Raw genomic sequence first — 26848 nt, forward strand, 5'->3', positions numbered from 1 at the left:
CCAAAAAAAAGACCGGTGAAAACGAGTGAAGAAAATTCACTTCAGAATTATTCATGGGTTGTATTTTCTGTTCCAATGGACACTCTATTCAAGAAACAAGCGTCTCAAATAAAGCCATCATATTTCTACCTTTATGCTACATAAATGATTCTCATATGATCTGTGTCGTTAACCTATGGCCCTCCAGATATGGTGGGACTCTAATTCCCATCATCCATACCACTGGGTCATGCTGGTTGCAACTAATGGGAGTCACTTGAGAGTCCAACAAGATCTGGAGGTCCACAAGTTAACCACTCCTGTCACAGGAGATATAAAGAGCAATGCTAAAGCTGTCAAAGGCTAGCCAAGGAGTTGTTAAAAGCACCACTTTGCCAGGGGAAAAGGCCCACTGACAGGAAAGCACTCAAACCCCATTAGATGTCCATCAGTATATCTACAGAAAGCTCCACTACTGCCTTAAGACTGTACCCCCAAATGCACTGTTCATATGCCCAATTAACCCTGTGTGGAAAAGTATGCCCAAGTGAAAATTGTCCAATTGTGTAAGTCATGATTAACATGTTGCATCAACAGAGCATCCGACTGTAGATAATAACAAGCATATAAACCAGACTTGCTGTACCTAAGACAATCACATTTCCATAGCATCACTGAGATTGCTCAGCATCCGGGAAGAAGGCCAAGTTGATTTTCAAGATACAAATCTACAATTAGCCTCTTAAGAAAGGCAAGCTCAGTGTTTGAGTTTTCTTAACATCTTTTAATTACTTGGACTACAACCCTAAATGTAATTAGCTGGAAGTAAATCTCACTACAATAAATGATACCTCTTTCTCAAAACATAGCTTGGACCACATTGTTTGCCTCTTAACTTGTGAATGCTTAGGTGGTTCTAGGTCAGGGAAGAGGAACTTGTAGTCCACCAAATGTTGGATTGCAATTGTCATTATCCACAGAGCATGCTGGGTGGGGCAATGGGAATACAATGGTGTTTGGAGGGCCACAGGTTCCACATCACTGATCTAGTTACTCTCCATTTCTAAAGCATTACTCACCATTTGTCTGAGTTCAAATTATTTTATCTAAGTCTTAACAGCTGTACTCTCCATCCCTACTTGTGACCTACCTATCTCTCCTCACCTTCATGACCCCAAGTCACTTTTTCAAAGTTCACTATTGCGAGCTGACAGCTTAAAAATACAGTAGCACAATCACATTGTTTTTTGAAGAAAACATTGCCACATGATGTACTTCCGCAATTATATAAAATATTTGATGCATATAAGCAAAGTAAATATCACATGATTTGGCTCCCTTTGAAGAAAACTAAACAAGAAAGTACATATATAACGTTGTTTTACCTCCTCTCACAAAGCCATTGGTAGCTATTGCTGATGTAGACAAGCCTGTGATCGTAGTTACCACAGTCGCCATTGCAATGACCAAGACTGCAAGTCCTGTAAGAAGATTCCTAAGATTACTTACAGAAAATTATCATTTCCTCCAAAACAAATGTTTTAAATGTTTAACAAATGCTGGCTGTTGGTTTCAATAAATCAATACAACAAAAATGTCTTAAACCTAAGGCATGCACAAGCTGGTTTTAAACAAGCTTGTTTTAACATGTGCCTACAATATGCAAGACATCACCTGTTCACATCAAGAACAAGCACATCTACCATCACTCCTGCCCTCAAGAGTACCTTTTCAGGTAGAGTATGCCTCACCTTTTGAGGACACCACAGAAACTAGCAACTACAAACAAGGAATATGAAAAACTACTTGTTGCCTAGGTAACGCTCTGGGAAGGACTAATCCTTCAAATATGTATTACCTCCTAATCAGTGTCTCGTACTGTAATAACAAAGAAAAGAACATTGCTCTGGAGACACACTGAGCCTCTTAGTGAAACTGATAAGAAGCATATATTCCTTGTTAAGAATATCATAGTGGTAATCAGCAGCATTCCATCAATCATATTCTCACCCAATGCTGTAAGTTACAAGTCACCGATCTTTAACAGTTGATCAAGATTAACATAGTACAGAGATGTTTTATTTGGTGGGCACACTTACCTATGCCAGCCTGTCCTACAATCCAGGACAGTCGAATGAACAGCATCACACCCCAGATATTCAACATGCATCGTACCTATAACACCGTAAGAGCAAAGAATTTTCATGCTATGCTGTCCCAATATTTATTATAGAGGTATCATTTTGATTAAGCTACAACAGAGTTTTAAAAACCGAGTTCACAGGGTCACATTCAAAAGTCTGCTGTTATGAAGGCAACCAAGCACCTCAACTTTTCAAGAATTCCTTCCAGGAGGCATGCACAACTTGTGATTCAAGCCAAACAGCAGACCAGACATGCTTTGTGGCAATTTATTATCTTTAATTCTTACAGTCCTGGATCAGTAGCAGTGGTAGGGGTTTATTAATCTCTTCTCTGGGCCACCATATGGTGGGTCCATTTGACTTGATGTCTTGCAAGTTGTGCAGGCCTGCTTTAACAGACCGTTTTTAAAAGCGCAGTGACTGAAGTCACTACATTTTGAAAATTATACTTCTCCTTAACATAAAACAAATATTATTAATGTTTAAGCAAAAGTGCTTATGACCCAAACCCTGCATCATCCGCAGCAGCAGAATCTGAGGCCCTACCACAGGAGGTTTGGAGGGTGGAAACACAAGAATTGGACTTTTTGATGGTGATTGTGGAGTGCTCTCCCCAGGAAGGCACACAAGGTACCATCTTTATTTAGGTACCAGGCAAATACTTTTCTCTTTGGACCCTTAATTTGAAAGGCAGTGTTGTGGCATCTTTTGGTGGAGTGGGATCCATTAGTCCTCCCTTCTACTTGTATAGCTGTTTTTTAAGGGATTTTACTTGGTTGTTTTTAAAACGTTTTTAATATAAGTGATTTTGGGTTACTCAGTGAGAAAAGTGACTAACAATAATAATAACCAACAATAATAAATAGGTAGTTAATACTCTGTATAATTGTAAACTGGAACACAATACAAAAACTCCAATTATTTAAAGTAAATACTTTTTTTGCCATGTCAAGATAAAATATATTATAGACATGTCAAGATTCCTCCAGAAGACAGGGGATTTTGTCCATGTAAGGTTGCTTTGTTTGTACAAACTGAACTGTGATAAATTTCCACCATCTTGTCAGTTATAACATGAGAGCTGGAATCATGTCATTTGCAGTTTTATAACACTAAGTTAAGAAGGATAGAAATTCTTCTAGTATTTACTGTGTCCTTAGCAGACTAGCACAACTTTGAAACAACTAAATCAAAGTTAAAATCTGAAATTAATTGGAAGAAGATCTTTGGCAACTTACCTCCCTTCTTAGAATCACTTGATCTATCCATGTTAGGCAGTATGACACCATTAAAGTCCCCAGCCAATATTATTTCATCTCCATCAATTACCTCGTTTAGCATTTGTTCAATTTTTTGGAAGAAGCTCGATTTGCATCCATTTGGAGTTATTTTCAAACAACTATAAAGTCTGATAAACTTGTGAATGAGATTTTTTTTTTATTGGAAAAGGTTGGGTTCGGTTAATTCACTGACTTCTTACAAAAAACAAAAGCACAATTAAAATTCTAGGGACAGGATTCAACTAATGAGTCCTGTCAGCGGAAGTCCTAAAGAAGGGCTTCAGCTTTCATGGGAAATTGGGCTTTTGTACAACTTGCAATATACACCTGCAGGTATAGGGTGGTATACAAATTTAATAAATAACAATAATAACAGTAACAATAGGCTGGGGGAGCAGGGAGCAGGAGGAAGACCTGAGTAGCATGTGGGGGAAGGAGCAGGAATCCCTCTGTTGGGCGAGCTAAAATGCTCAACCTGCCCCAATCACCTTACCACAACACTGAATTCCTCCCTAGACTTCCAATAAGTCAAAGAAAAATGACTAACTGAGATGAATGTCCCATTAAGTGAACACTGCAGAGAAGCCAATTTATAGATGAAATCCTTTTGTTTACCTATTTGAGCCAGGATACTGCTCTCTCCTCAACCTTATTTGGGCCAAAGGACTGCTCTCCCCAGGCACTCCACCAGAAGAAACAAAATCTAGTTAATGTTATAAGCTGTGCAAATTAATGTATCCTTATGACATCATGGCATTGGTCCAATAGTTATTGGACGGAGGATGAAATTTGAGCCACCATGTTCCCTCCCTTGTGTTTCCTGAGTTAACTGTGCAAAGTGACTTGTGTCTGCATTTCCATACTGGCTACAGATGAAGGAGAGCCATCCCTCCCCTGCCAGTACATTTGCAATAAAGTTACCAGGCAAACTGTATGCATGCAGGTCCTGCTATCCGCCCACTTATTATGCAAAAATTCACTTATCCAAACATAAAAAAATAAACCCAGGCCTCGCTACACACACAGCTAATTCAGATAAGCCAGAGTATGCCCACTTCCTTTCTTGTTTGTGGTTTGCTGGACGGCGCCAGCCATTTTCAGGCAGAAACTATGGAGTGGGCAGAGGAACGAGATAAGACAAGTCACGGATTAGAAATGTTCCCATAGGAAATAAAAGAAATCTTCAGTTCCTTATGCAAACGCCCGCCTAAAAAACGATTTCCTGGGAATGCATTGTGTTTGGTAAGTGGGACCTGCATGCAATACAAGGTTGCCTTAAGTAACATGAACGCCTTTTCATTATTATTCACCTTACAGCCAGTCATAATAAGATTTTCTCAGAAGCAAGATCCACCAAGTTAAATGGGATTTGCCTCTTAGTAAAGTGTCTGAAGGAATGAAATTTAATTTGCTAGACACTCAAAGATGAACTAGAGTTTATCTTTGAGTTAAAGAACAGAAGGAAGAGAGAAAGTGTTTGGCCATTCATGAATGTCCTAAATCATTTTAGGGCACAGTAATAAAAAGAGCTGGGGGAGACAAAGGCAAATGTATACATATTTCTTTTTAAAAAACAACAACAACAAGAGTAGCAGATACAGAAAAACAGAAACTTTGTATCTACTACATAGGTTGATCAATTATTTTGCTCTTCCTTTTTTTAAAAAAATCCGCAATATAATAATATAATAATCATGAAAGTAGACATATTTTTGTTGCTTCATCAGTTACTAAGAAAATGGCACAGATGGGTTTATCATTACCAAAGTTCTACTTACCAATACACCTTTAATCCAACCAAACTTGACAATCCCTTTACTTTCAGCAGTATAAGTAGCAGCGGCATCTCCCGTAGGAGTTCCTTCTTCTCCATTTGCATATCCATCCTCAAATGGTTCCTATAGTAAAGCAACAATCAGAAGGAGCGGGTTGGATGAAACGGAAACCTATTGAGCCTCTGTTTAAAGTTGCAATGCTAAGTACATTTAGAGCCCACTGATCTAAATATTGCCTATGTTTCAGAATTGCATTTGCATGCAAGCTGACGGAACAAGTTAATGAAAAAAACTATTTTCATCCACAATATTGGCAACTGTCAAGTTGGTTTAATTGAATGTTAAGGTTTGAAGCACATACAAGATGAATTAGATGCCTTCATATCATCACATTTTTCAAAAGCACTGGCATCTTAAAACTTAGCTGCGCTTGTGTACTTTGTGGACTTAATCAGATTCTAGATTTGAAGGAATAACACTTCAACAAGAGGGTAAAAGTGAAATGAACCAGAAGCAATGTCTGCTTTTGAGGATCACTGGATCCCACGGGAGAGTCGCTCAGAGAATGCTGTGTAATTTTCCTCCACACAAGGTTAAATTTAAAGCTTGGCTAACAAAAAGTAATACCAAACATGGCATAAAGCCAATCAATATGTATTAATGAAAAAAATGAAAGCAACTGATCAGCCTAGCATAATTTCTATCCTGTATGGAAAGTTACTGCATTAATACAACAGCATACCATAATGTTCAAATGGCTGAATTCCCCCTCATTAGGCCATGTTCCATAAATGTAGAAAAAGGCATCTGTTCTGGACTCAGATACTTCAGCAAGATACCAAAGAAAAAAAATTTTTAACAGATACTATCATTCAAAAAGGCAGAAAATGATATTTATACCCTCATTGCAAGGGCTGAAAAATTAGCAAATACAGTTATCTGCATTAGATTCCATAGCATAAAAATATGCTATGCATATTTTTAAGTCCAGGAAAAATCTTTGTAAGTCTTGAAAGAACTGGCCTGGGATTGGAAATCCCTCCTCCCCAAATTTTAACTAGTTGTGCATTCAGTTAAAATTGATAGCATGACATCTAAAAAGAACTATTTATGACAATGCACAAAATCAGGATGTCATAGGTCACTCACTAGTGCCACAGCACAGATGATATAATACTTACTAGATTCTCACAAAATGCAAAATGGAATCTAGATAGAACAAATTAAAATTTAGGAGCGATGGGAAGATTTCGACTACTTGGTGAAATGCAAACTATTCAAAACTATAACGCCAGAACATTTTAATTTTATTGAACTAGAAAATATTCAGGCTTTTAGCAAAAAAAAAAAATAATAACCAAAAAATAAAACTGCTAATGTTTGGCAACATGTTCTGATCATTCTGGTATCAGACCTGGTTAGCACGTTACACTAAACCATTGTTTAGTAAACCATGACTTAGTGCTCCGAGTAAATTCTACCAGAAGCTTAACAATGGTTTGTTGTTGGCTTACAATGCTTGGGTTTCAAAACACCTCTGGCTTGCTCTTCTTTGTGAATCCAGCATCTTTCCTTAGCCATGATTGTTTTACCCCTCCACCACAAATGCTTACCAAACTACAAAGGCATTGTGCAAGTGCAACTAGAAAACAAAACAAATCACAGTTTGCTTGATAATCTACTGGGCAACTCATGGTTAGAAAAAAAACACCCCATGGCTTACCATTTTGTGAAACTAGATATGCATAGGATTGTGCTGTAATTTAGTCAACTGTTGATATGTTAACATAAAAGAAATTTTCTTGTTGTAACTGATGTACAAGTATAGACAGTACCCTGACCTAGTATTAGACTTTCATGGAACAATTATATAGACATAGTGAAAGGATTATCAACTATAAAATCAGCAAAGTATTATTGTTACATGAATAAAAGGCAACATTGCATTATGTATGTGTTACCTATGTAAATATTAATACATAGAATATTGAAGTAAGTGGATACCTTTTAATAGTACAGTACTCAGAATGAAAACACTGAGGCATTATGTGGTGTGACAAATGTCAAGATTTCACAATACATTACCTTGTATGATGTATTACTAACAATGGTTGGTATTCAACTGTTTTACTTAAGGTTAGAGCCATTATTTTTAATAGGTCTTCTCTGAGTAAAATTTAATTTAATACCACCCCTAGTTTCTGCATTATTATCTTGTAAAAGGGATGTTTTTCTTGGTTATTATATGTTCAGAACTTTTTTAGCAGGTTCTTCATGTTATTTATTGCCAGAGTGCTCTTTGGGGGGGGGGGAGATGGAGGAGAGGGTTGCCTCCCACAGATCAAGTGACAGCAAAATAACCTTAAGTGTTAAAACTACTAAAATGCAACCACTTACTTTTCTGTCCTATTTACAGTATGTATAATACAAATGCAGTGAATCAAAACATATTGCTGTGTTGGTGACATGTAAGAGGTGTCCCAAAATAGTGGCTAAGTGAGTTGTTGCAGAGACTCTTATCACTTAGCCCCCTCCATACCTGTCCTATAATAGTAATAATTTTTGACTAATTTAGAGGCGCTGTGGGCTAAACCACTGAGCCTAGGGCTTGCTGATCAGAAGGTCGGCGGTTCGAATCCCTGTGACGGGGTGAGCTCCCGTTGCTTGGTCCCAGCTCCCGCCAACCTAGCAGTTCGAAAGCACATCAAAATGCAAGTAGATAAATAGGAACCGCCATAGTGGGAAGGTAAACGGCGTTTCCATGTGCTGCTCTGGTTTGCCAGAAGCGGCTTTGTCATGCTGGCCACATGACCTGGAAGCTATACGCCGGCTCCCTTGGCCAATAATACGAGATGAGCGCGCAACCCCAGAGTCGGTCACGACTGGACCTAATGGTCAGGGGTCCCTTTAAGGATGCATGCAGTGGATGCGGGTGGTACTGTGGTCTAAACCAGTGAGCCTAGGGCTTGCCGATCAGAAGGTCAGCGGTTTGAATCCCCACGACGGGTTGAGCTCCCTTTGCTTGGTCCCAGCTCCTGCCAACCTAGCAGTTCGAAAGCACATCAAAGTACAAGTAGATAAATAGGTACCGTTCCAAAAAGAAGGTAAACGACGTTTCCATGCGCTGTTCTGGTTTGCCAGAAACGGTTTAGTCATGCTGGCCACATGACCTGGAAGCTGTACGCTGGCTCCCTCGGCCAATAATGCGAGATGAGCGCCGCAACCCCAGAGTCGGTCACGACAGGACCTACTGGTCAGGGGTCTCTTTACCTTTACCTTTAAGAATGCATGCATTGAACATAAAAATGCTATTTGACTGCTTATTATTTAAGGCAAAGAGATAAGAGGATGAGTAGTTACATCCAAGTTCTGTACCCCTAAATGCAGCTCTTCTATGCTGGAGTATTTCTAACATAAAGTCAAGTAAGCACCACAATGGAATCTTCTCTGCTGCCACACAATGGTTAAAGCCCCATTCAATACAGGAAAACAGACAGAAAATTCAAGTCTGCTGATGGATCTCCTGCCACCAGGAACAAAAGGCTGCTAAGTATAGTACTGTGAGAGAAAAGCTGCAGATAAGTTCATCCACCAACCAGCACTCGGGACCTTTGAAAAAGCTCCTTATGAAGTATCATAGACATAAGTCAGTTTCCAAGGATCATGGTCAATCACACTGAAATACTGTATATTTATTTCTGAAAGAGTTGTTAGGTTCTGTTCACACTTTTAGCCATGGGTGTAGAAAGGGCTCTTGTTCTAATTTATGGCACTACATCCCCCCCCCCAGTTGTAGGTCAAACTTGAACTCTATCTCACCCAAGAAAAGTACTTTTACAGACTTTCCTCCCTGAGCAAGCAGCTTGACAAATCAAACTGTGCCGATACAGGTTTACTGTACTCAGGGCTTCATTAGCTATAATTTGTTTAGTAATATATCCCCTTAAACAGATTTCCCACTAGTTAATTCTCGGTCATTAGTTACTGGAAAACTTTGTAGTCAGTTTTGAGACTTTATGAGCCATCAGGTTAATATTCCAGCTCTTGACCTTGCATTAATCCTCAACACCTCCTCATCTGCACATAGTTCTGCAGCCCAAATCTTCCTCTTCTTAACTTCTTGTTATCATGACAACATTCGCTCTAAGTGCAGATCAAACTTTTTTCTCCCATCCTCAAACTGAAAGTTTTTCTCCGCATTCCCAAACAGAAGGACAGATTTCATGTTGTTCCTATTATTCCACTTTCCACCTCCACCCTAATCTTCTCTTTTATCATGTAAAGCAGCTGAGGAAGAAAAAGCAGCATGTGAAGAAAAGTATCTGGAAGGAGGGGTTACTGCAAGCAGACAAAAAAGCAATGAAGGAAAGGGTTAAACATCCACTTACACACCACACCATTCAAAGTCATTTAATATGCTAAGAGGTGCAGGGTGGGAAGAGAAGAGAATCATATAACTAAAGAGAACACAAATAAATTCCTATGAGGGTGGTTGGAATTTGCCACTTTCTAAGTGTTATCACCTTTGTGATTGTTTTACTCCATTTGTTTTATGACCTAGCTGCTTTAGGAGCATCTATTACAGTGCTTCTAAACAGTCTGTTGTGCTTAAACACCCACATTGTATAAATTTGAAGATAGATCCAGAATCTTCTTTACACAAGGATTGTTGCCATTCATCTGCTCTACAAACACCACTCACAAATATACTGGGAGACAGCCTATGAATGTCTCAACAGAATGCAAGTTTAAATTATCCCAATGGCAACTACAGTAATTTTACTCATATTAATTGAGGTTCAGGTTTTTTTATTTGATGTTTGTGTTTTCCAAACTTTTCATTTAAAAGCATTACCTCAAACACATTCTTACTAATTTGAATCTTAAGGTCAAGGAGATCTCACATTCATAAGCATTAAAAGTTAAAATGAATAAATAGTGGGGAGAAGTAAAGTAAACATTGCTCCCAATCTTGCTGCTTGTAAAGGGTGGGTGGGAGGGTGATTAAGAGTCCCCTGAAAAGTCCATCATTAGATTAGATCCACAGAATTATATAGTTTGGCAGTTTATCATGCAGTTAAAATCCTACACATGTCTACCCAGTGGTAAGGCCACCTGAGCTCAATGGGACTTACTTACATGTCAGTGGATACTGGGCTGCAGCCTCAAGAGACTAGAGACAACAGACTACTGAAATATAGGTCTCATACCACAACATGACATAATTGCCTTTTATGTCTCTAGCTGAACAGTGAAATTTCTTCTACCATGTTCTAGCATTATAATGGAGCCAACAGCAAAGCTAGCAAAATAGGATTAAGTGTGGAACTTTTGTGTCCAAAAAACTGTGATAGTATGAGTTTTACTTACTCTTCCAAAGTCAACAATATGAAAAGATATAATCATAAAGTGTTTATTAGTTAGGGGATCAATGCAAATGTATTACAAGCTATATTACATGTACTGAATGTTACTATCGACGTTCAGCCCAACTATGATTGCACAAGTTGATTGGAATTAACTATGGAACCATATAAAGCCCCATTTGCACCATTATGGCAGCCATGCAGTTTGCGATATATTCACTAAGAAGCAGTTATCCCCAGGTGAGCAGTCAAAGTGTCAAATTGTGCCTCTTAATTTGAAGTCATCCAGCATTTTTTTACTGGCCTGCAAGAGCTGGGAATGGTAGGCAAAGCATTACCACAATAAGAACATTGAAAGCTGACCCATTCACAATCAGACCATTGGTCCATATACCCTCAGTATTATCTACACATTGACTGGCACCAGTGATCTTTCCCAGTCCTACACAACTGATTGAAATTAGGAACTTCTGCAAGCAAAGCTTGCCATTCTGCCACTGAGCTTAGTCCCTCCCCTCTTGGCAACTGAAGGCACAGCAATCATTTACTGTGGAGCTGCAGCATCTCTTCTAACCATGGTAGGAATGTGCTGTTGGTCCCATCTAGATTGGGCAGGCACATTCTCTACACTACTTTTCACTGCTTTAAAAGGTACGAACAAGATTCTAGCAGGGTTAAACATATTAGAAGTGGGATCAGTTCTTAGTGCTTTCCACTGAATTCAACTGAAGCAATTAAATAGGGTGCAATATGGGGCAAGAGTGGGGGGGAGGCAAAAACTGCTTCCTGCCCTAGATGGTGATCACATTATGTTCAACATAGCAGTGAACAGCAGTCATAACATAACATTGCACTTCTGATGCAAGTTCCAATAATTTGCAGGGAATTTTATATATAGGAAAAATTTCTGACGCCCTAGAGATTGATCTAATTTAGCATACTGTACTTGTTTATTGGTCAACAAAGGGGGGAAATACTTGAACTGTTAAAAAAACCATGTCTAATATTTATTTTCAGTTGACATCCATTCACTGTTATTAATGAACTTATAAAACAGAAAATTTTCCACAGTAAAAAGCAACTGATTTTTTTTTTTTGTAAAACAGAAATTTTCCCACACTATTCACAGATGACACTATCATTGTGATGAGTCAAGCCAGCCTCTTTCATCAGCACTGTGAGTTAATGTTTTACTTTCTGGTGTCTTACTACTGCTCCATTTTAATGATGGTAAGCCACTTTATTCCCATATTAGAAAATTGATATAAAAATGAACTATGCCCCTATGGAAGGAATGCATAGGTACAGGCCAAGGTTACTAGCATTTCTTTGTTTTCATGAAAGCCCCCAAGTTATTCCAAAATTACACTGGCACATGTAGTTAGTGGCTCCTCAGGATTGCTATAACTTATTGCTCACCTTCCACCCCTTGAAAAGATGGGAAAGGAAGCAAAGACTAGCCTGCTTCACATATAACAGTAAGTCATAGAACAAGCAAGTGTGCTCGTGCACGCTACTCAACTAAAACCCACCCCTTCCTCCCAGACCACTGGCCTATTTTGTTCTTAGCTTGTTCTCATGGCTGGTTTGGAGAGAAATAATAAACAAGCACTAGTTTACACCTATCCCTGGTTTCCTCTGGGTGTGGCAAAAGCAGGTGCACCAGCTCCCAGTAAGCCATCATTTGTTTTGACCCTGGTTTACTGTTACAGGTGAACCAGGCCACATGGGAAAGGTTACAATGGCTACTGCCTCAAGAGGTCTCCAACATGTGCCATGCAACTTCCTTTTGCAACTACCTCATTTGCCAGTTAGATACAAACTGACCACCAACTACTGTATACTTAAGTTATGCTGTAAAAGGGGTTGTCAACCTGGTCCCTACCTCCCACTAGTGGGCGTTTCAGGATTCTAGGTTGGTGGTAGGGCGTTCTACAGCACAAGCTGAATCCTGCTTCCATCGAGCACTGGGGGGCGGTAAGGAAATTTTACCATCAAGAATGATGCATTACTGTAGTGGGCAGTAGGTATAAAAAGGTTGACTATCCCTGTGCTATAATTTTAGCAGCTTGAAAAGGTAATCTGCCAAGGTGAGTAGAATCTTTCAGCAGTACACAAGATGCACAAGTGTTCTTTAAAAAATAAAAATAAAGATGAACCTACATTTCTGAACTTCCTCAAAGGTGTGAAAGTACGTTTTTGCTAAGGGTTCTGCCTGGTTGTGCTTTACAAAGACTCTACTCACACACAACACTGTAATTCTTTTCATTCTTCACAACCTACCCACAACCTAGTCAATGGTTACCTACTAACCATGGGGCCAAATGCCAGGTTGAACATGGCTTCAGGTACTTCAACCACTACTGAAAACACAACTGAGGCAGCTGCTAGTTGCAGCATGCAGCATTTTAAATGGCTACCAGAGGGTTACTTTTAACAAGCCATCCAAATTTTAAAAATATTATTTCAATTCTATTTTTTTAAAAAGCCTACATACACTAAACATACAACATATTGCAAACAGTCAGGAGTAAATATTTACAATATATTGCTAAGGCACCACACTATTGTTTATTCACTGAAATTTAAAGGAGTGAACTGGATGTATAAGAAACATCTTCCCCTGTTTAAATTATTGTTGTTTAAAATGTGCAATTAAGTGGTCAAGTCAGATAGTGAATGGTTGAAGTCCATACTTTAGCATGCTTCCATATGTTTAATATGTTACTTCATATGTTAATTCATCCTATTAGTGAAGGTTTCCAACAGAACATCTGAATATGCAACTCTCTACTGGGAAAAGTGAACACATTACTGGGGTTAAAAATATCACAATCTTCTCTTGATGGGATTTTCATCATAATATAGGAAACGTCTTACAGATAAGTGATATATGAAGGTATGTCTGCCTCTTTAAGAAACAGAAGTCCCATTTTAAAGAGTGATGTCACCATGTACCTGCAGGTAGGTATAGGTATATGCAGTAGATAACAGATATACCATTTAAACTGAAATATGTGATAGGGATTTAGTTAAGTATCTTCAAATGTGCATTCATTTATGTAAGATGCTTCTTTAAAATGTACTAACCATTTCTACCATGTGAGAAAATGGGGTTGTTTTCTATCTAAAGGACATAGGTCTGAAGAAATCAAAACAAAAACAAACAAAAATCTTATTGCTGGATTTCCTAATAAATTTCACACTTAAGAAAACTGAAAACAAACTTTCTCATGTTAGGTTAGGCTACCTTTTCCCACAGTATGACAAAAAATTGAAGAGGGTATTTAATTCTGATCTACTGCTAAAAGCACCTTCAGTTGTCTTGTGTGAGAATCAGTAACAAATACCCTTTAAAACAAAGCCTAGTTCCTACTTTTAAAAACCAGGTTATAAACACCACAGGAAGCATTAGGATTCTAGGAGCAGTTAATAAAGCACTAATACTAAACCGATAAAGATAGTTAAAAAGAAGCTGAAATAAGTCCTGAGGATACCGAGGAGGCAATCACACATGCAAGTTTATGCTGAATGCAGCAGTCCATAAAGAAAAGGATGATGTAAACAAGTGCCTTTACAAGAGAACAAAATATCAAGTTGAATTATTTTAAGCCTAAACCATGCAATATGGCAAATAGTTTGTGTCACTGAACAATTCCAGTACTTAGATAAGGGGTGATGGTGGTACCCAGATGCTATGTTTATAAAAGCAGAAACAAGCTAATTTCCTTTGGCCTATGTCAAGGTGACCTTTGATTGATCCCTAGAGTTGGGACTTGCTTCATGTTCTCCCCAACTGACCCCATGCAAGAAGTTTCTGCTGAAAATAAACAGGAAGGAAAGAGGGATGGAGTTCACAAGACGTAAATACTCATCTTTGTTGGGGTTAGGAAATTAACAGCAAGTAGTTTGCCATGTTTTTTCGTTAGCAGATTTTCAGCTGCAAATGCTCCATACTTTTGTAGATATATAAGCAGGTTTCATGCTCCCATGTGCACTTGGGACAGCAGACAACACATACACAAAGCAGATGGAAGAATTAAAGTACAGTATTTTCCACGTGTACCTGAGAAGGCCAAGTTCATGTGCAAAGAATCTGCAAAGTACTGTGACATAAGGTTAGCACTCCTTACTTAAGCTCAGCTAATTTTGGCAGCCCATAGGGGTGTTTATTTAGTCTATACCAGCATCAGAGCATTGCACCAGCCTTTATGTAGCCCCTTTACCCATGCATAGCGAGGTCTACCAGACATCTCTTGCTTTCTAGGAATACAAAAATTAAGCATGTGTGCCTAATTGCAGCAGGCTGCAACTCCAGAGTGTGTAGCATAACAAAATAGCAAACTGGTAATGTGCAAGGCAGTTTCTTCCCCCCACATGCTCTTTAACTACAGCTCCCATCCTCCCTGACCACTGGCTATGCTGGCTGGGGGTGATGGGAACTGTAGTCGAACAACATCTCAGGAACCGGGCTGGTTTAGACCGAAACTCGCCTCTCAAAGACCTTTTAGACACGGGGGTTAAGTTAGCCCGCGGGTTGCTGTCGCATCTACGACTTCTGCAAATGATGATGCCTCTGTTCACTGTTAAAACAGTCTCTATGGTAGACAATCTTACTCGGCTACGAAGGATCGCCAAAGATGATGGTGATGATGCCTCTGCAGTTCTGTACGGCGCCGCAACCGAGGCTTGCGAGACATGCTTTCGGCGTGTCTGCAAAAGGCACCCTCTTGCTCCCACCCCTCTTGCGCCTGCCCCGCGATCCTCTGCAAAACGCAGCAGCCGCGCACAGAGCTCGCCCGCTCGCTCCGCATCCCTCTCACCTTGTCCAGCTCGTCGTGCAGCTCCGCCAGGCTGGGCCGGATGAGCTTCTCCCCGAGTCCGGAGGCCGTGTGCCGGTAATAGTCTATCCTGGGCACGGCGTCGATGGTGTTGTGTCCGAAGGTGCGCATGTAGTAGGTGTTGGTGTGGGTGTCATAGTAGTAGTGATGGTGGCCCCCGGAGCCGCCGCCGGAATGCAGGCTCCCCTCGCTCAGCACCGTGTCGCCCCCGTTCTGGAAGCTCACGTTGCAGCCTTCGCCGCCGGGCTCCCCTGAGCTGTCGTCGCCGGCCGAAGGGTCCACGAAGTTCACCCGAAACCGGCCTTTGGCTTCCTCGCCGCCTTTCCCGTCCCCGGGGGGTTTTGGGGCCGCCGTCGCCGCCTCTTCTTCCCCCATCGCGGCCGCTCGCCCCGCGTTCTCAGCCACCAGGTCCACCTGGAAACGGCTCTGGCTCGGCGTCGGACCCAGCGGTCGGAGAGCCAGCCCGTCGCCTGCCGCCGAGGCGGGAGCCGGCACGGTGCCGGGCTCCGCAGGGGCGCCCGTTCCACCGGCATCCCCGTCGCTGGCCGGGAAGCGAGGCGCTTCGTCAGCGTCGTCTGCTCCTTTCAGCAGAGGAGAGCCGGCGTTGGGCGGCGGAGGCGGCGTGTGAGGCGGCTGCTGCTTCCCTTTCATGGCTGTTGTTGCTGCTACTGCTCCTCCTCACGCGGAGCCGGGCGAGGAGCGGCTTCGGCCGGCTTGGAGCGGGCGGGCGGGAAGGCTGCTGCTACTACTGCTGCTACTCCTGAGGGCGCTTTAAACTGCCGAGCGGCGCCGCGCCGCTGCTGGGCGACACTATATGCCGCACTCCGGAGGCAACGCCACACGCCGCGCCTCCTCGGCGAGGCAACCGCCCCGCGGCCCCTCCCCGCCCGCGCGCCGCCCTCCGCGCCAGGTGATGATGAGGCCGGTGATGCTCTGGGCCGGCCAGCGGCTCCCGTCCGCCTCACGCTTCTCCCGCCAAGTTGCGGCTCCTGCCGCGGAGACTTCCACACAGCCTCGCCGCAGCCTTCCGGGAAGAAGAAGAAGCGCCGCCGCCGCCGCCGCCGTCCCTTCACGGCTCCTCCCTCCCTCCCGCCAGACGCTGCCTGAGGGAGCCGCCGACGTCACAAGCCTCGCTCGCCTCGGAAACGGGCGGCCCCTGAGGGGAAAAGGCGGGAGGGGGCGCCGCCGCCCTCGTTTCACACACGCAGGTTCGCGCACCGTCTGAAGGGGCGACCGCGGTGGCGCGCCGTGTCTCCTCCGCCGCCACCTCAAAGGTGTTCCGAGGCGCAGCCCAGCCGCGAGGCGACACCAACGGGCCCCTCGGCCGCCGCCGCGCGAGAGGAAAGAGCGGGCCTCGCTCAGCCAATCGCCTCGCGGCTCTGAGGGTTGCGGGGGGGGGGGGTTCGGCTTTTAAAGGAGCCGCAGCCGGCGGGAGGAGCGCCCGTCGGCCGCCTCGAGGCTGTAGGGGTCGCCTGCTGTTCTCCCCGGTTGTCACTGACAGACGCCTCCGCTCGGAGGACCAGGGGAGGCGCCGCCCGCCTCACTGCATTGCAGGGGGTTGGACTAGATGACCCTCGGATCCCCTTCCCGCTCTAGGGTTCTTCGCGGGTTTACAACGCGAGGCCCGCCGCGCTCGGTTGACTGGGGCGGTGCCTGGGGACTCTTGCAGTGCCTTGAGAGGCTATGAGAGTTTTTCGGTCTCGGGAGGGTTTCCCTTTAGCGCGCGGGGAAAGGCCGGCCAAAATCTCGCGAGGAGATATGAAGGCGGCGGCGGCTGCAGTTGCGTTCGCCTTGAGTGGAGCAGGGCGGATTCATGTGTCGAGGAAGCGCGCGTAGCATCCGGCTGCAGGGGAGTCTTACAACTGCTGTGTTGCGCTGCCCGGCAAGGGGTTCTCACGTTGCAGCGAGCCCAAAGGGCAGCCGACGTGGTTTCAGAGGAAAGCTGGTTTAGAAGGTTTAACTTTAGGCTCTTGATCTACAGTACAGTATTTAAAATTGCATCTGCTTTCTGAAATACTCAACGTGGCTCACCTTTAAAAACAGTTTATTTAAGGTATCATTTCTATTCCGCTTCGTTACAGAAGTCAATAATAACAATAATAATTATTCTACGATGCTGCTATCCTCAGCTTAAGGCCCATTGACCACATTGCGATTTACATATTCCATAGAACTTATGTACCAGTTGATTGTAGAAAAACCTCTAAGTAAATGTGGGTTGGATTAATAATAATACTGTAATAATAATTATTAATAATAGTAATTCTACAAGGCTGCTATCTTCAGCTTAAGGCCCATTGACCATTCTGAGATTTACATATTCCCTAGAATTTATTTACCAATTGATTGTAGAAAACCTCAAAGTAAATGTGGGTTGGATTAATAATAATAATAATAATAATTTTAATTGTACCCCCTTATCTGTCTGGGTTGCCCCAGACACTCTGAACAAGGCAGATACTATTTTCACCCAAAACGAATGAAAGAGCATCAATCAGCATGTCTAATTCTCATCAGCCAAGTAGCTTGCTTTTTGCTACTGATACCACCCAGCAATAAACCAGCCACTGGATCTGTTTTTACTTTAGGGTGAATTCCCAGACAGGGCAGCAGTGTAGTCAAACAGGCCTGAGCAGCTCTGCCTTTGTACTGAGAGTGCATCATAGAACATGACCTAGAATCCCTACAATGTGCAGGGATTGCTTGGCAGACAAGGATGTGGAAAATGCTCCCTGAAGGCGCAAAATTTGGACAGCAAAATTTGCTCCTTCAGGAAAAGGCAAGAGGTATTTTCTTGGCTGTATGAGCTTACCAGTAGACTTTGCCACTTTATATATAATGGCTATATTTAGGTCCGTTTCTCATGTTGGTTTTCATTTGTCCAACCATTTCCTTAGGTTCAGTTCTGAGTCCTGCTATCCCATCCACCCTTTCAATTTTAGAGCAAGCCTATGCAGGGATTCTTATTTATTAAAGGCTCCAGTGTGCTTATTTAAAGTGCATTGTCTCTGCAAGATTTATGACCTCATGCCCATTCCCTACTCTGATATATTAGATCCGGATGCTGGCAGTGCCATTGTGAGTTAAAAAATATGTACATCCTAAGGTTTAATGGTGGCATGGGAATCTTCCATGCCAGGATGTTGTTTACAAATCCACAAAAAATTGTTGCAAAATGGCAGCATGTGAAATCCAGAAAACCATACAAAACTTCACATTCCTTCCCCCCCCCCAGTTCATATTACCTTTATTTCTGTTTTCATGAGTAGATTTCTTCCATTGATTTTGGCACTCGGAACTCTCATTATGTATGGTCTGGAATTTATCTAGATTGTGAGTCACCATGTCTTGTTTCATCCTATTTCAAAATTAATTACAGCTTGTTGAGTTGCCAATTTTAGGTCATACACAAGTCTGGTTCAGCTTACTAAAGTCATTAAAAAGTGAACTCATAATATGAACTTGAAATTCTCTTTTTACACTGCCTGCCTGCCTTATTTGATATTGCCATTTCCCAGTGCGCTACAATGAATGCGTTTTTAAATATTTGGCTGAATCCGGACTAAATGCACTGAGTTCCCTTTGAAATCAATGAGGCTTAAGCCATGAGGCTTGGCCATTGAAAATATAAAAGTGGTTAAAAATGAATGACAATTCTATTTTTCAGCTTACCGTAGCAATCACTACTATCTTCAAGGGAACTGAAGAGCCTATTCCATCCTAAAATTCTGGAGCTTGTTCTTTCAGAAAAAGCATACGCTGCACTAATGGGTTAAATTATAGACTAATGGAAGCAGTTCTGCGGTTAAAGTTGATGGCCATTTCACTATTTTGTTATTACAACCAGGAACTACAGCAACATGTTGCAGAGTAGTTCTAGCCCGTAATAGGAGTATCTCTGTTCTGGGTTCAAGTTAGGCTAGAATTGGAGTCTTGTGGCCCTCTTTAGGCTGGGGGTGTACAAGAGGGGAAGTGAAAAAACCATGCCTTTTTCTTTCTTCTACCCAGCCTTTCCCAGCTTTACTATAGTGCTACGGCTGCCAGCCTGTGTGTTGTAAAGCTATATATAATGGCCTGCAGAATGGGAAAGGGGAAATGTGCCTTTTCCCCTTTCCTTTCAACTGAAATATCCCTGCATATTGCGCGGAAGAGAATTGTTTATCCCTGCATGTATCTCCACACTGGTAATAATACTTCCCTCTAAGGTTCTTAATATAAGTTGCTAGGGCAGAGATGCCAAGCATGTCTGTCCAAATAAATGCTGCAGAACTACAATGGTCATGATCCCTGACCATTGGCCATGTGGCTGGGGCTGATCAGAACTGGGAGTTCCCCACCTATTTCTTAGGACCTTGAGTAGCTAATCCCCCAACTTCCAGCCCTCCAGTTTTATTTTTCCCAGCTGGCACGTCAATGCTCTGTATGTTTCGGTTGTTAAAAACATTTTCATTCACAGATTTAAATATAGATTCACAAGCACATTTCCAGACTACCTTCCGGCCCTCGCAGCAGTTTACAATAACAGTCGAAACAGGTAAAATAACTAAAACAAATTAACATGTCAAAACAGAATTTGAACAGCCAGAGGAAGTTGAGAAGTTAAAAAATCAAGAAACTTTGATAGCCAGATGAAATAATAATAATAATAATAATAAATACTGACTGCCTAAAACTTTCAATTTGTATTTCTGCCAATCATATCTACCGTAAAGAGTGCCACAAGCATGTGCAAACTCTACCTAATTTTGGGGTGGTGCCATTACCTGTGTTCACCATTGGTGTACAGTCTTACCTTGGAAGGCGAATGGAATTCATCCCAGAAGTCCATTTGATGTCCAAAACATTCAGAAACCAAAGTGTGACTTCAATCGGAAGCTCCGGATGTTCGGCTTCCAAAAATAGTTCGCAAACCGGAACAGTCATTTCCGGGTTTGTGATGTTCGGCAGCCAAAATGTTTGAGAACTAAGCTGTTCAAAAACCAAGGTACGACTGTATACGATTAAGCATTAAAATACTATTTATTGTACCATTACCTGGTGCAAATGTAAGAGTGTGCATGTTCCTTTTGTCCTGCTGCTGCATTGCTGTGAGCAAGCCATGGTTTGTTGTCGGATCTTGTGCTTTGTCTTGTTTCAGACACCATGAGCTGTAATTATTGGTTTGGGGGAGACAGACAACAAGCCCTGGGACAGATGGGGACAAACTGTTGTTTGGCTTAGTAGCACCTGCAAAGTGAGCCATTAAAGACAGGAAATTCAGCATGGGAAGAATCTGTCTTGTAAAGGGCATGATCTGACGATCATTTTTCAAAATAAGTTCTCAGGAAAGATGATTAATAGTTAAAAAGTTGAGCAGAGGTACTTGTGCCCGGTGCCAGCAACCATTTTTGCGTCTCTCCTACCCACCCTAGCATATCTTATGTTGGTGGTTCAGATTCGGTCAACGTTTCAAGAAGATTACAAGGGTGTCCCTTCAGCTTGTTTTATGAAGACCTGTTACTTTGTGTGGCATTTCAGACTTCCCATTTAAAACAAGCCATTTGATTGAAGTTGTGGAAACCATGTCTAGTTGGGCAAGCTGTAACTTCTGCGGTGGAGCTTGTTTCCTCAAATTAAAATGGCCTTCCCCAGAGTGAGGAGATGTCTTGCTGCACGCTTTCATATCATTTCTTTGCCCATTGCATGCTCCTGGGGTTTCCTTTGTGTTTGCATGTGATGTGTTGTACATGCAGCACAGTTTTGGGTGACATGCCTCTGCATTTGTTTGCACGTGCCGTGCTGCCGTGGGTGTTTGCGTATATTGTTCTGGCTTCATGGGTTGCTGCACTTTTTTTTATGTCGTGGACAAACTGGCTTGAGTTAATTATTCATCTGCTCTTGGTAATTATTCAGCCAGGTAATATAAATAATAATCACATATATTATTCTATTAGTGGTTATTCTCGTGTCAAAGCTTTTCAATAGCTTTCTACAACTCCATTACAAAATAAAGGTTGGTAATGCTTGGGGATCTCTTTTCAGCCTGGCAGCTGTATTCTCTCGTGAGCAGTCTGCTGTGGCCTGCAGGCCAGGGATGGGCAGGGCCAGAGGCAAAATTGGATGTGGTCATGCAAAATGAGCAGAACAGTGGATAGGACTCTTACCTCTGTACAGTAGATTGCATTTCAGCTACACAGCGCCAGATGTTTCTGCCCAAATGCACTCCACACTTTTCCTCCCTTCATCCAGGCAAGCAAGAGGCATTGTCCCAGTTTGACGGCACACACAGAAGCATTCAATTTGAGACTCGGGGTTGTGGGTTCAAGTCCTACATTGGGGGGGGGGGAATTCCTGCATTGCAGGGGGGTTGGACTAGATGACCCTCATGGTCACTTCCAACTCTACAATTCTATGAGCAATTATTTCTATTTACAAGAAAGGAGATTCCAACTAAACGTTCGGAAAAACCTTCTGACAGTAAGAGCTGTTCGGGAGTGGAACAGACTCCCACAAGAGGTGGTGGACTCTCCTTCCTTGGAGGTTTTTAAACAAAGGTTGGATGGCCATCTGACATGGATGCTTTAGCTAAGATTCCTGCATTGCAGGGGGTTGGACTAGATGACCCTTGTGTCCCTTCCAACTCTTAAGATTCTATGATTCGTTCAAGGAGGGTGTAAAGCCCAGGGACCAGACAAGAGAGCTATGGAGGGCTGCATTTGGCCTTTGCGCCTGAAGTCCCCCCTTCCTGGTTTAGGACAAGAAGGTTGAGGCATACATAAGGACTAGGCTGCTGGCTGGGGTATAATAATTAAAATAATTACTGCCACTCCAAAAGCAGTGAGTCGCAGTCAGCGCTGAAAATCAGCCAGGCGCACTTTGCAACTAGGAATTGTCTGATTTGAGAAATCTTGGTGCCATGCACGGAGACTTGAGATTCAAGATTAAAATTGCCACGGGGGGCGCAGGAGGAGAACCCACTCTAAAGTAAGATCGCTGGCTGCTGCCTTCCAACTCTTTAGTGCTACTTTGCCTCCCTCCCCACCCCAAACAAGTAAGTTCAAATCTAGCACAATATTTTACATAACACACACACACATTTGTAAATATTACTTATTCAAATGACTTGCGGTTTTGGCCACTATTGCAGGGATTGAGCCTCATTTATGTTTGTGGTGTCCAATTAAGAATTGCTATTAAAAATGTGACATTAACACTGTGTCACTGGTGTGAATTGTGTATTAGTTCATGTGTAATAATAATAATAATAATAATAATAATAATAGAAAGTGCCACTGAACTGAGGGGGAGACGGCTAGCCGTTCTCTTTTAGTGCCCATAACCTCGGTTCCAGGAGCCCTGTGGCAGATGGCTTTTCTATTGCTGTTTCTAACATTGGAGTTGTTTGATGCTCCCAACAGAAACTGAGAATGTACCCCAAATCCTTTCTGCCATCATGACCTCCCAACCACTCCCATTATCTTTCAGCACAAACCGTTATGCTGTTGTTTTAGTTTTAGTAAGATTTAGCTCGTAACACTGCAGGGTGATCAAATTACTGTACTATCTTCATGCTATGTGTAATCAGGCACATTGTGTTGGGGAAAGTATCCCTGAAAAGTGAAATGGAACATTCATTTAGCTATATGTAAAAATAATCCGTAACAATTAGTCATAATATTTTGATGCATAATGTATCTAACTGAAACTGTTTATTATATACTTTTCCTAATAGTGCACGGCTGATATTTTATGTTAATAAATTATGGGTTTCGTCATGTAAATAAAGAGTAACACAAGTAATGACATGTAATATAGATGGGAATGGAACAATGAAGAATTGTAGAAGGTGAAACATATTATATTATAGGGCCTGAAATATAAAGTAGTCTCCTCCTGCCCAAGAGATACACTAAATAAATAATTTTATTCAAAGTGAGGAACTGCTTTGCAGTAAAGCCAGAGGGTGATATCCAACATTAGTCAAGCTCAGATTTGATCTCCTGATTTCATAGGGTATCCTTTTAAGTCGGACTTAGTTGGATAGCTCCCAGAGCGCATGGCCACGATCCAACAAAGGGACATGTGTGAATGCGCGTGAACTGAACATATAGCCAGAGTTTGACATGGCAGTTTTTAGGGGTGCCACTTCAGGTTTGGGTAAAAAGATGCCAAAAAACACTTGCAACAGGGGTATGCTCACAACAAGATTTAAAGGCCTTTCTGTTATTCCCCACCTCCTTATTTCCTTTAGTATGCTATTTTTGGAAGAAACTGGAAATTCAACATCCCCCACCACCCCAAACTAAAGTTGATTAAATAAGGGACAAGTAAAGAAGGGTGGTGCTGTGGTCTAAACCACTGAGCCTGGGGCTTGCCAATCAAAAGGTCGGTGGTTCGAATCCCTGCAATGGGGTGAGCTCCCGTTGCTCGATCCCTGCTCTTGCTCACCTAGCGGTTCAAAAGCACGTCAAAGTGCAAGTAGATAAATAGGTACCGCTCCGGCGGGAAGGTAAACGACGTTTCCATGCGCTGCTCTGGTTCACCAGAAGCAGCTTAGTCATGCTGGCCACATGATAACCCAGAAGCTTTCTGCAGACAAACGCCGGCTCCCTCGGTCTATAGAGCAAGATGAGCGCCGCAACCCCAGAGTCGTCCGCGACTGGACCTAACGGTCGGGTACCTTTACCGTTACCTTTTAAAAGAAGAATTAATTTCTAAACCCTCAAGTGTATTACATAGGAAAGCAGTAATCTTGGCTGGACCTGCAATCAGGAAGGTTTTCCTTACCATTAAGAAGGGACTTTGATTCTGAATGGAACTTACTTGTGAATAGACATTGGAGACATCCTTGGCATAGGGAAGGGAATTGCTGGATAACCTTGTGCTTTAGCAATTGCTTGCCTGCTGATTGTGGAGAAACAATGCTTCAGCATCCCTAGACAACCTAGCTAGAGAGTATTTGTGATAAGAAAGAGAGAGAGACTGAAGTGTAAAGAGTGTCTCAACTGCTAGCCTGTTTCTATGCGGAATAGTACTTAATGCATTAGTATGTATTATCTCAAAATGGTGTCATTTATACCAGTCCTTCGTAAAACCATAAAATTTAGTAGCAGGAATGCTATTAACGCCACATAAGTGATGCAATTAGGAGAAGGTAAATATCAAGAGGGCAAAGAAATGCAAAATCCCTGCTGCTGTCATTAAGCAGCATAGTAGTCTTACCTCTGCTGCAACATGAGACAGTAAAACAATGAATTATAAAAATTTACAACCCCTGTATAATGGCCATGAGAACGGTGGAAGCAAGTTGTGATTTAGCCTAAATTTATGCAGTTAATATTTTGTAGAGCGGAATTGGCAAACAACCAAAAGACCTGTATACTATAATTTTGAATAACCACTTTAGAACTGTAGGTGTGGTGTCTAATGAATGGTTTAAGGAAATGACTGGTGTTTTCTGATTTGTTTGTTTATCTTATGTCATACTGAAGATATAGGGCTTGTGTGCTTGTCACAGGGTAGGTGGGTGGGTAACTATACAATTATTATAAAGCTAGGTGTGTCTATATCTTGGTTTTATTAATTATTGCTTATGTACAGCTTAAAAGTAATTGAAGCACTGAATATTCAATACACACACACACATGCATACATACATACATAAAACAGTGTGTGTCAGTGTGTGTGTGTGTGTAACACACAATTGTATAAGTTACAGGTTTAATTCAGATGACGATCGGAATCATAGTTTGGAGGATTGGAAATGTATTGCAGATGTACGCTTCTTACCCTACCCTCCCTCTTCCTCTTTTGCCAATCCTACTTCCATTTCCAGCTTTTTACAAATTCACAGCATGTTGGTGGGCCCTGATGTGGATCATAACTCCAGGTTGAGTAGGGTGGTTGGGGTTGTAGAAAGTTTTAAGCATTTGCTCTCTGCTGTGGTCCCATTTGGCTCAGGACTTGCATGCTGCAGCTTGCTTTTTGGGGCGGGGGGACTCAGGCCCCTTTTCATGCTGCAGAATTGGACTCCCTGTTCTGGATCGGGACCACAGTGAGAGTTTAAAAACTCCTACCCCTGTTCCGGGCTCCTGATCCGAATTGCCCCACCAACACCCCGCTGGCAATTTGTGAAAGAAAAAGTCTCTGCTCAAGGGCAAACTGTAGGATTGAAATCAGCATGGCCGTGAACCTGGCGGTTTTCATTAGCTCTGTTCTCTGAAGCATGGCTTGCATGCTTTCAGGTACTGTAAAGGTGTTTAAGTTTATGTTAAGCATAGTTTGCAGACATCATGGTAACCTGTGGGTAAAATAAACCTGGAGATGAAGATTAAGACAGACAATGAAAGATATCCCAAGCTAGGATTGCAATGTGACATCTGAACTGGGCCATAGGATAAAACATGTTTCATTCATAGGATTGTAGTCATAATCCAGTTCATTTATGAGCACATAGTTCTAATTGAAATCAACGACTCTGCCAGATTGTGATCTTTATATCTTGAAATCAGTGCGCACTTTTCGGTCTCATTTATGCCAGTGGAACAGTTAAGCGTGCACTTAAATCCCTCTCATTTACATAAGTTCCACTTACAGTCAACTGTATGTATGATTACTTTGAACTAAGTTTCATGGGACTCCTTATATTATGCCATTTATTATTTATTATTATTGCCTTATGCAGTGTTTGAATACATCACTATTCCAAATAACACTTACCTTTTTTGAGGGCTCATTTGAAATTCAGGTTTCCCTGCATGAATTTTCTATTAACTCCAGGAAGATTGCTATTGAGCACAATTATGCCCTCTATTTCCAATGTTCAGAGTGTGAGCGCCATTTTTTATGTAGCCAACTGGCACTGCCCACATGCAAGAGGGAGATACCAGCAGGTTTAGGAAGAATCTAAAGGTTTGGAGATGTAAGAAACAATGTTTTTTTGAGGGGGGAGACCCCAAGGGAGTAAAAAACAACAGCCCACCCACCTCCAAACAAGCAAATGAGTACAGAGTGACTGATTAGGGTTATGGGGAAGAGAAAGTCAAGTTTGATGGAAATGGAATGGAATGGCCACCTCATGAGAAGAGAAAACTCCCTGGAAAAGACCCTGATGTTGGGAAAGATTGAGGACACGAGGAGAAGGGGATGACAGAGGACGAGACGGTTAGACAGTGTTCTCAAAGCCACCAACATGAGTCTGACCAAACTGCGGGAGGCAGTGGAAGACAGGAGTGCCTGGCGTGCTCTGGTCCATGGGGTCACGAAGAGTCGGACACGACTAAACAACAACAAATCTTGGCAAAGGGTATGACTCAGTGAATGGAATGATGAACAGGAGCATCTTGTTTCAGGCCTACCCTTCTATAATTATTTTATAAAGAATAATTCACAGACTCATTTCCATTCACAAAGTTTGCTCTCTTTTGATGTCTTATTTTTCATTTTTGTGCACCATAAATATACATAGACACTGTATTGTGATGG

At 42.1% G+C, this 26848-nt stretch overlaps 1 protein-coding gene across 1 annotated transcript in view; it reads right to left on the reverse strand.

The window, feature by feature from the left end:
• The window catches only part of SLC12A2 (solute carrier family 12 member 2), a 53084-nt gene extending 36345 nt beyond the window's left edge, over window positions 1-16739 (reverse strand). The window contains exons 1-4 of the mRNA XM_035099726.2: window positions 15368-16739; window positions 5182-5301; window positions 2079-2154; window positions 1365-1460 (exon numbers count right to left, since the gene is read on the reverse strand). Coding sequence (XP_034955617.1) covers window positions 1365-1460; window positions 2079-2154; window positions 5182-5301; window positions 15368-16036 — 961 coding nt within the window. The 5' untranslated portion in view covers window positions 16037-16739. The remainder of the gene's footprint in view (window positions 1-1364; window positions 1461-2078; window positions 2155-5181; window positions 5302-15367) is intronic.
• Window positions 16740-26848: the final 10109 nt, after the last annotated feature.

Source organism: Zootoca vivipara, chromosome 11 (genome assembly GCF_963506605.1).
Source record: "Zootoca vivipara chromosome 11, rZooViv1.1, whole genome shotgun sequence".
NCBI classification, from domain to species: Eukaryota; Metazoa; Chordata; class Lepidosauria; order Squamata; family Lacertidae; genus Zootoca; species Zootoca vivipara.